Raw genomic sequence first — 11,495 nt, 5'->3', positions numbered from 1 at the left:
CCTTTGATGCCTGCCAATTAATCTATAAGTCAGCTTTCAAATGCAGAAAGCATTTAATAAATGGAACCCCTGTGCGGAAGCTTTTGATTAATTTGATATGCCCAACATTTAACACCAAATGTCATTTGACTGCTTTGCAGCATTATTACTATCAGCATCAATGATATTATATAAGTGATACTTTTTCCTCATATTTGCCTTTTTGTAATTGAAATAAATTCAGAACTTCAGTGTATTATCTCTTTGCATTCAGAGAGAGATTAAGGCATTTGAATGGATCCAGATTTTGCCTTGATATTAATGGGATATCCTAGCTGTGAGTGCTAGAAGCCTCACTGATTTAAGTGTTTCTACAATTATTGTGATGAGAACCCAATCTTAACTATTGCTGGAACATAAATTTATTTTTCTTTACTTAATTGTTTAAATAAAAAAGAATGACATTTGATTGCAGGCATTTTTCCTCTGAGTATGTGAATTGCAGGATCAACTATCTGAAAGAATAGCAAGATAGATCAATTCATTTAAAGCTTCTCTGGTCTATTCCCCGTAAAGCTGTGAAAGATTCCCATTTGAAACACGGGGTGACTGCTGATTAATACTAAAAGCTAAATAGTCTGGTTCAACATGAAGCAACTTGAGTTATTTCTATGGATATCTTCATCATACTTCTAAGGCCTGCTATCTTGAAAATGATGAAGTCGAGGTAATAAAAATTCTGTGAAAGGCCACTGTTTCTGTCATGTCAACTGTATATAGCATAATTAACATCTGAATAGATGTTATTTTGGAGAGGGCTCAGGTGAGTCCCTTTTTGGAGCATTATCCAAGCCTCTTAAAAATAATACTTTGCTATTTAGTTTTTAGGAGCTCCACGTAGTCCATAAATTGAAGGCACCTTTTGTGCCTCAGCATGAGTGAACCATGTTTAAGTAGTTGGGGCTGCCAAGGGCAGAAATGATGCTCCAAAACTTGCAAGGTTAAAGTATCCATGTCACCACTCAAAACTCCCATATTACTATTATTATTATTATTATTATTATTATTATTATTATTATTATTATTATTATTATTATTATTCTGTCAATTAAACATTTAGACTTGAAAATGGCTTAAATGTTTGACTCTTTCCAGTCATGGAAAAATATCGTTTATTGACATGTGGATGACACTTTGGTCCACCAAATGAGATAAGAAAAATGTATACCCTCATTCCTCAGAAAATAAATAAGCTCAAAACATAATATAATGTAGTGATTATCGCTCCCAGTGAAGACAAAAGTGGACATTTGCATTGTTTTAATTTAAAGCACTGGATTTATTGAAATAATATAAGAATGCAGCTCAAGACTGACCAAATTTCAGTAATTTCATCCTAATATTTTATTTTCATATCAGGTAAAATATGGATTACAGAAGACTTGATACTGGATGTCAATATAGAGACTAAGCCACAGTATATGCATACTTATTTTGATACCTGACAATTGGGGTTTTAAATAGTGGTTATTCCTGTACATGCATCTAAATGTTTTAATTCATTTCCAGATAAGACTAGTGTTTGATGGGGAAAACTGAGGTAGAGACTAAGACTGGGAGTCAGCCTTTTTCTTCTGGAATTTTCTGAATTGAGATTGTATCGCCACAGCAGCTTTCTCTGTCTCTGGTGCATCCATGTCTATGTCGAAATCCTCTGGAACCTTCTTTTGTGTATCTATATCAAGAAGATGAATAAACACAAACAAAAATAATTAATACATGTTTAAGAAGAAAATTACCAACATGGATTCTCTGATGAGAAGCCAAACAAAGAAACCTTGTGATTTCTTCACTCCTATTTCCATATATCTAAGAAATCTCACCTAGCCACTCGATTTACAGTGTTCTGAGACATGATAAGTGGCTGAGAATTAGCCGGCATTTCTCAACCTTGCCAAGATTGAGAAACACTGATGTAGACACCATTTTAAATATCCCACAGATTAAAACCATTATTTAGTATCAGGCTCCCATCAGAAAAAAAAGAGGCTAAGGAAGGCCGAGAGCAGACACCAGCTGTCCAGGAATGACCAACATAGCTGTCTGCCTGGAACAAGCTAACTACAAGGAATTTTTTTTTCAACTTCCTAAAGTTTTATTTTGATAAATAACTTGAGCAAGTTATTTGTTCAATGTTTCAAGGATTGAGGCACATTTGGGAAGTCAAAATATTTGATAGGCTTGCAGAAAAGATGATTCCTGCGAAAAACTTGCAGACTAACAGGGCTGCTGTGATGAGCGTGGTCAATCACTGGACACCATTTACCAAAAGGCAAATTAGCTTTCTTGGGATGCCAAAGGAATTCTTGCAAATAAATTGCACTGCAAAAGGCTGGTACTTTGCTCTGCAGCATGTCAATATCCTACTTAAATTAATTAAAATTAATTAATGTAAATAATTAATTAAAATAGTTTTAACAAGCTCCAAGGGAAGTTGAACTTGTTGGGCACCAGGGGAATTGTCTGGAAGCACATTTGTGCTTGAAGGCAGTATGTTATGGATTCTTGGCTTGCATTATTTCTTTCAATAATAAATTAATTGACAAGATTTTTCAAGTAGAATTTGCTCCTAATGTATTCTCGACTTTTTAAATTCTCTATTATTTTTAAACAAACATATATTGACTATATCAATAGTGGTATTGAATATATCATATCTATGATATAGATAGGCACAACTTTTCACAAATGTCACTGAGCTCTACTGTTTAATTTGTAATCCAGGAGGGCCTGTATTAGAAAATTATAATTGCTTTGTTTATTGTATATTTTTAGCTATTTGGTGTTAGCTTTTTAATAGCAGATTTTTGCTATGGTTAAAATAGGTATTTAAAATAGATGATATGGATATAGTTTTAATATGAAATAAGTCATTGATTGAATGAATGAATGAATGAATGAATGAATGAATGAATGAATGAATGCCTGTCATTTCATATTCTATTTTACATTTGTTTGAAGACTTTGAATCTTTGGTCCTACAGTGGAAGGCTGATATTGCTAAGAATGCTTCAGGTCTTTGTTCAATCTTCCTCTTTCTCCAACACCTTTTCTAGAAAACCTCATTTCTTCAGAACCTTCCAAAGTCAGTGATGACTAACTTCAGAGTCAATCATCCATGGAAATTGGAGGCAAAACTGAATTTCATGTGAGAATCCTAGATTAGGATTGGAGCACTGGAGAAATTTGTTAAAAATATTTTCTTTGTTCATAACTTCATCTAATGAAAATCATCTCTATGGAATGTGGGGACATAGGTTGTCTCAAATAACAGATCTGGAAAGGGACATGTTTATCTATTCGGAAAATAAACAGAAAATGTTAAATATAAAACCAACAGAGCTGCAGTTTCACTCTAAGTTTTCTCATGTGCATGCATACAGAAATGCCACCATTTCTAGGACATCACTGGAAATACAAAGGCTCTAAATTAAATTGAGAAATTGAAAAAGATACTTCCCCAAAAGGTAATAGGAAACCACCTCCACATTGTTGTACTGAAAACGCATTGATTTATGTACATAATCATCAAAAATCAAGCTTAGTTTAAAAAATGCATATTTGTTTTGATGTGTTTTCTGTTTTTTGATACTGTTTTAATTACCATGAGCTGCCCAGAATTGCTTAGGTTAGCTGGGTGGCTATATAAATAAAATCACATAAATAAATCAGCAACACTGGCTGGATTGCACTTTAAAAGCAAGAACAATAAAGGTAATAAAGAAGCTATAGACCTTCAGAAGAAAAGAATCCTAATAAAACAACCAAAAATCCAACTATCCTGACTCTTTCCTAACTTCTGCTTCCTTCTGGACTCCATCCTAATAGCATAGCTTTTTTCTAGAATATATTAATTCCTGATATTTTGTTGCTGAAGGAAACATGGGCCACAGGTGATATTTCTTTCTCTAGGTACATTCCATACACACTCCAGGCATTACCCAATGTTAAAAATAAAAGATTCCTCTGGAGGTTTGAACAAAATGGTCACTACAAAATTTAACGTCTGTGTGACTGTGTTGGGGCCACGTGGCAGTGTGGCACTAGCCCATTTCGTTCATCTTAAGCCTCACAATATGTTATTCATCAATATATATCTTCCCTTATTACACAGACATGATGAAGTTAATAGTATTTGGGATATTCTTGGCAACTATATCTCCAGATTGCTTTGCCAGTACCCAGATGCATTAGTAATTATTGCTGGTAATTTCAGTATTCATATTGGAGAGTCAGATGCTTTTTTACAAACTCATTTTAACTGGTCTCTCCCTTCAAATGAAATAATATTTCCTTTATTGGCTCAACAGTCTAAAAATAAAACTATAATGTGGCAGGCTTCAGAGTAAGCAAGCTATCTAGCTTATAGATAGCCTGGATGTGGGACTAACTTTCTGAAGCTCCAAAGGAGTAAGTGTGTTTGATTATTTTATGGTTCCACATACAATACTTCATCTAATAAATCCAGATAGCGACCATTCCCTATTAATCTGCTATCAGTCCAAAAGTAATTCTTAAATTCCTAGCTGTCTCTGGGGCCACAACAAAAACACGCATTCAAAGCAAATAGTCTTCTAGAATTGCAAGAAACTTTAAATTCAGAACTCTTACTTCAACTCCCCTTCCAAATCTGTTTGGCAGATTCTTCTGAAAAGATATTGTCATATTATCTATCTATTATCCACATTCTCAGGCCCCATTATTTAGGGTTTGTTTAACAAATTGGTAAAGAGTTATTTAAAAAGGCCCTTTTTACTGCAGAGCATACTTTTCAACCTAACAATTCATTGGGTTCCCTTCAGTCATTCAGAGAGCACAAGATGTTTTATAAAGCACTTATAAAACTAAGAAGGACAAGCACTTAAAGAGGATTGGGGGAGAAAATTAAGCTTAAGAGCTTGGTTATGGTGCCTAGTTAACTGCTCTCCTATAAGTAGTATTTTAAATTTCATCTGCCAAATACCTGCGGATATTTGAACAAGTTACTTTCAGAACTTTTTAAAACCAGAAATATTAAATAAATAATCCAGTGGTGGTTCCTCACTCAGTAATGATTTCTCTGAATGCCTTCCTGTGTATATACTTCCTGTGTATATATTTCATTGTACAACTGAAATCTGGGAAAGCTCCTGGAACTCCCTCCAGAGTTTCTGAAAGAAAGTAAAGTTTGGTAGGCCCCAGTGCTGGCTGCTCTTTTAACTTACATTAATAGCACAGCACATTTTCTATCTGAATGGAATGAGGCCATAGTTATCCCTCTTTAGAGGAACAGAGGAAATGGACTTAACCCTGCCAACTATAGACCAATTACCTTGCTTAATATAATAAGCAAAGTATATGCAAAGTATCTTTATTTAAAGTGTTGGATTGTGTCCAAAGTAAAAATAATTAGAGTTGAGGAACAGGAAGGATTTAGAGGGGACCATTCAACCTTAGACCATTATTCTGGTTTCACGCCATTTAGCTTAAAAATATTCTTCACTACCCAATGGCACCCCTTTTGCAGCTTTTATGGATTTCAGATCAGCTTTTGATCTGATTCCAAGGGAGAGGCTATGACAAAAACTTCAGGAATCTTATATGGATAAAAGATTGTTCCTTCTTATCCAGACTCTCTATTTTGACATATCAAGAGTGAAATGTTTCCCCTAGGTACACGTTTCTGAAGTTGTTTCCATGATAAGAAGGGTAAGGAAAAGGGGTATCTAAGCCCCCTTATTTTTTAATTTGTTCAGTTCATTAATTCAGCTTTACCATCTTCTAGTCATCACTCTCCAATATTAGCAGATCGTCCAATTTCAGCCTTGCTATATGCAAACAATGTAGTAGTATTTTTTATCTCCCAGGTGGGAATGAAAAGGAATTGTGAGGGTGTTGGCTTCCTTTTGCCTAAAAGAACGACTTGTAGTAGATTATTAAAAAATTAGAGTTCCAGTGATTGCATGATACAACACTAGGTTACATAATGGAAAATTAATGGGCCTCCAATAGAGTAGGTAGTACTTATAAATATCTTGGGGTGGCAATTTCAGGGTTCCTTATCTTGTTGGGCCCAATGTAGGCCCAAAGCTGTCTTCAGAGTCTTCCATTCAAGCTTTTTATTCCTGCAGCCTGCAAAATTTACATTATGGTGTTCTAATTTGCATTTTTATAAAGTTTAATATCCTGGAAGCTGTCCAGTCCCGATTTGTAAGAACAATACTTGCAGTTCTAAGACACATTAACAATGCTGCCTTACAATTAGAAACAGGTTTGGTTTCTGTGAGTGCCAGATGTTACTATTTGTTTATTTGTTTGTTTATTTGTTTGTTTAATCAAATTAATATTGCTGCCCACTTCCTCCAAAGGGGACACTGGGCAGTGCAGAACAATAAAACAGTCAGTTTAAAACAAAAATCTAAAAGCCACAATAATAAATAATATAAAAACAAAAATACTACACCTGGACAAAGAGAGGATAAAAACAGCTCAGCAATGGAGCCATCAAGACAGATCTGCAGTTCCTTCATTTCTCCTTGAAATTGATTTTTTTTCTCTGCAGTTCTGGCTCCACTAGTTCTCAGATGCTGTTTTAAATCAACCTGGCTAACAAGAGTCAATAGCAAATCCAGTCCTCAGGACTTTCTTTGGAAAGTTTCTGTCCATTAGGGCTTGAAAATGCCAATAGACATAGTAAACAACAAATCTGGGGTATTGATTTTGAAACCAGTTTAAGCCTAACATCCAACCCTACAGTTTTGGATTCTCCCCAAATGGACATGTGCCATCATCTTATGTCTCTTCAGTTCTAATTTTGACATTTTGTCAGTGTTTCACATTGGCCAAGATAGATGCATTATCCTCTGCAGTTTCTGTTTGGGAGGTATAAAAACATCCCATTTCAGCATTGCGTGGGCCCATGTGGAGATGGTTCTGTGGAATCTCTAAGCCATATGCTCCTTTGTTGTTCTATAAGAAATCAAGGAAGATATATATTTATCCCATTTTGAAGAACTACCTTGGTAGACAGCACAATGTCCATCTATCACTTCTATCTGATCAGGACCCTGGCATATCTTTCCAGGTTGCCCAATTTTGTATAACCATTTGTTGTATCTGTCCCAAGTTTAGTATAAATGTTGGTGATTGTACTATAGTTACTATAACAATGTATATAATCTTACTGTATTTTTTTTAAATGTTGTTAATTATAGATCTTTGTATTTTATTGTGGCATATGTGGCATTTTCTATAATACAGGTTTGATTGGCTAAGCCACATTGAGCCCAACAGGACTTACATCTGAATAGTCATGTATAGACTTGTGCTATTAGTATCTTTGCTGCTTTTTAAAGCAGCACTCTAGTCTGTTTTTCACTTTTCCAAACTGTAATGTAACTTGTTTTCCTGAGTCCAATTCTACCTTGGAGCAAAGGTATAGATATGAGAGGACAAGTACACACGGTTGAAGGAGAGAATTCCCACCCACCCACCCACCCACACACACACATCAGTCTTCAACGCCCAGGCTGAAAAACAAGAACTTCCAATGAAGCCTGCTTTGCAATGGAATAGGGGACAATTCCCATATCCTTCTTTTCTTCAGTAAAATATCCTGACCTTGGCGTTATTGACTTGCTATTTGCAAATCCAGAATCATCAACACACTTTATTGTCATAATTGTTTCTCAAACATATAGAATGATTACGAAAAATCATTTAGATTACAAAAAACTGATTATGTTAAGCTTTCAAGGTTTAAGAGGTCTGTTATACTTCTGTTGCTTTAAAATGATTTTTAAATCCAAGGATTTTTTTTTAATATGAGCTGCCCAGAGATTGTGGAATCAGGCAAAACATAAATTTTGCAATTTAACAAATAATTACAATTTTCATTGTCCACATTCAGTACAGAAAAGCCATCCTCTAAGGGCAAATATGCTTAAATACACATGTAAATGTAAAATAGTGTACATTTATAGGTTTGCAGGTATTCCCAATTTTTTTTCATGTTCAAAAAGTAAATTTATATCTTATGCAATAATCACTACTTAGAGATCATGAGAAAAGCTGAAAGTAAATAATAGCTAAATTAGCTGGTTTTCTTAACTGCCCATCCAACTTCCTATTTTAGCACTCAGCAACTTATACAAATAATATAGCTGTGGAATTAAATGAGCTATTCATTCCAATTGTGCAGCAAATAAGTTAGCTTTATAATGTGTTTTTGCACAGCACAATCAATAAAAAGGAATGGATGGATGGCAAGCAAGCTCCTGAGAGTGCAAGTGTAATTACTCATGACCAAGCCTTCAGCTAATTTCTTGATTTACTTTTAAAGTCAGAACTGAAATGAACAATGGCAGTACTCGTAAATGAAAAGCATTCACTATGCCTCTGGAGGTATGAATACCAAATCACTTGTGTTTGCATATGTATGTGAAACAATTTTACAAAGCTTTTTTTTTTTTTAGAACAAAACTTTGAGGACAAAATTAAGTTACCAGGATATATCCCATCCCATTCTCAGATTTCATCTTACTGCAACGTAGCTCTGAAATTACCTTCTTCACAATGATCTAGCAGTGTTCCAATATCTAAGGGGCTGCCACAAAGAAGAGAGCTATTATACAAAGCACCAAAAGGTAGGACAAGAAGCAATGGATGGAAACTAACCAAGAAGAGAACAAACCTAGATCTAAGAAGAAATTTCCTGACAGATAGAACAATTGATCAGTGGAAAGGCTTGCCTTCAGGAGTTGTGGGTACTCCAATACTGAAGGTTTTTAAGAACAGATTGGACAACTTTTTGTCTGGAATGGTATAGGGTTTCCTATTTGAGCAGAGGGTTGGATTAGAAGACCTCCAACACAGTGGTGAAATCTGAACCGGTTTACTACCGGTTCCCTGGCTGCGCATGCGCGCTGTGCGCCAGACGTGAGGTGCGCATGCACAGTGCGCACCATGCACCAAATGCCAAATTCTGAAGAACCAGTAGTAAAAAAATGCCTAAAAAGTAAAAAAAACAAAACAAAAACAAACTTCCAATGATCAGCTGAACGACGCACGCTCTTCGGAACTTTTTTTTTTTTTTACTTTTTAAAGCATTTTTAACTACCGGTTCCAGAGAATTGGTAGTAAAAAAATGCTTAAAAAGTTTTTTTAAAAAGTTCTGATGATTGCTCGTCGCTCACCTGATCATCAGAACTTTTTTTTACATTTTTTACTACTGGTTTGGCAAACCAGTAGCCTTTTTTACTACTGGTTCGGGTGAACTGGACCAAACCGGGAGCATTTCACCCCTACTCCAACATCCCTTCCAGTTCTGTTATTTTGTTATTCTGTTATTTCAAAAATGAAGATGCTGTTGATGAAAGAAGGTCATTTGCCATTTAATATCCCAAATATTTCTCCAGCCATTCAAATAATGGACATTGACAATTAAATAAGATTTAATGCTTTTTATGTTTTTGAGACTGGGACTAATGTAAAATGCATCATATGTTACATGTTCAATTGCATCCATAGCCAATGTTTCAACCAGGTAATATCTATCTCAAAATGCTTCACCAAATAACTCTTCTACTGTCAATTGTTTAGTTGTTATAGATTTTTATAGTCATATAAAAAAAATATAAAATATATATGATCTAAGAAAATAATAAAAATATAAAGGAGGAAGGGAGAAAAGAGGACAAAATCCAAACACAAAGAATTTACCATAATAATAATTCTCCCATTTAAATTAATTGGACATCAATTGGACTATCAACCAATCTGAGTTATTTTTCTTTTTAAAAAATTCTTTTCTACTAGCTAGTCAATCTCATATCTTATTACAGAAATACTGATACAGTCATTACACGAACACTTTGGAAACATCCTATGAAGAGAAATTACTCTCTACATCCCTAAAGTAATTAATGATATTAATCATGTAGACAGTTAGGCACAATTTGATAATCTCTAAGGAAATATTTCCGGTTGAGAAGATAAAATTAGACTGGCATTTATTTCTGTGGCTTTTGGTGTTTTGGAAAAAGAGTGTTCTTTTTTTACCTGTTTTTATTTTATTCAAAACAAAGTTAAAATACAAAATACAGAACAACCTTAAATACTCAAAGAGCCATTTGGACCCGTTTCCCACAGAAAAGAAAACACCGGGAGCCACAAACCCTTCCCGTGCCTGACTATTTCTTGAGCAGCCACAAAACTAGCATATGTAGTTGAAATAAACTTTGTTTTCTTCTGAAACTTTTCTTTTCTTGGATTTATCCATGGTTGGCCTATCGGGGGGTTGAAAAGCTCAATAAATCATGTGCTGACATGTGTCACACATTGGCGGTTGTGACACATATTTTGAGTGACAGGGAGCCACATCAGAGGGGTGAAAGAGCCATATGCGGCTCCAGAGCCGCAGGTTGCTGATCCCTGAGCTAGAGGGACAATATGTATATAATGTCTTTTTTCTTTTTTGATGCATCTTTTTAATGTGTTGTTTTGTGTTTTTTCCCCCTTTGTCCTTTTGAAAAAGAGTGTTCTTAAAGATGTAACATTTCAACTTACTGAGAATACTTGTCCCAAAATGACAATCCCTGATCCCAGACATTTAATCTGTTAATTGTACATCCTGTAAATGCACAGGGAATATACCTGGTGTATAGGAAAGTATAAGAAATATACTGTTATAGCATCAAAAACAATGTCCTTAAATGAAAGGAGCTGGTGATTCAAACAAATGGATAACTTTATCCTGTTTGTACAACATTGAGTTATTTTGGCAGGGGTCTGTTCTCTGAGCTTCCAGTTTAACCCCTGACAAAATGTACAATCTGAGCTATAAATATTCTCAACAATTTCTAATCAAGTTAACAATAACAACAACTAACACCACTCACAGCAAGAATGAACACACACACTGAACTTCTGTCATGGCTGCTATTTATACAGCAGCTGTCAAGCGGGCAGCCAATGACACATGCTCATTTCTCCCGCTGGCCGAGCTGTCACTTCACAGCCAATAGGCAACGCTTCTGTGTTGCTGGGTAGAGGCGTAGCTGCGTATGCCGCACTCCTCCCCCCTTGGATGGCACATGTGTATTCCTGCAAATATGCTGGGCGCCTGTGCACCCTTCCAGATCATCATAATTCTGGGCCCCCGCATGATGGAGGAGGCGTTTGTTTCGGGACCTCAGGAACTGCCTGGGTCAGTGGTCCCGTCACGTCAGGAGAGTCGGTCGATGGACGAAGAACAGGATCTGCAGGTAAACTGGCCATTGGAAACGTTGGCTGGGACAGTGTGTCGGGGCCATCGACTGGCTGCAGAGTTGGTGCCGGGGTTGGCCCCACAGGGCTAATGGGAGGCGAGCCGGGAGGTGTTCCGGAGGTGGTGTATGGTCGTCCATGAAGCTGGTCTATGTGGCGCCACCAGATACTGCCATCATCGAGCTGTACCCTGTAAGAACGGGGCCCTGTTA

General features: G+C 36.0%; 1 protein-coding gene across 1 annotated transcript in view; it reads right to left on the bottom strand.

The window, feature by feature from the left end:
- Positions 1-1,359: 1,359 nt before the first annotated feature.
- The window catches only part of PCP4 (Purkinje cell protein 4), a 68,119-nt gene continuing 57,983 nt past the window's right edge, over positions 1,360-11,495 (bottom strand). Inside the window, exon 3 of the mRNA XM_034423973.2 lies at positions 1,360-1,714. Coding sequence (XP_034279864.2) covers positions 1,587-1,714 — 128 coding nt within the window. The 3' untranslated portion in view covers positions 1,360-1,586. The remainder of the gene's footprint in view (positions 1,715-11,495) is intronic.

The sequence above is a fragment of the Pantherophis guttatus genome, chromosome 5 (assembly GCF_059756535.1).
Source record: "Pantherophis guttatus breed Tessera chromosome 5, ASM5975653v1, whole genome shotgun sequence".
NCBI lineage: Eukaryota > Metazoa > Chordata > Lepidosauria > Squamata > Colubridae > Pantherophis > Pantherophis guttatus.
Note: the sequence above shows the minus strand (reverse complement) of the source record. Positions and strands in the feature narration are given on the sequence as shown.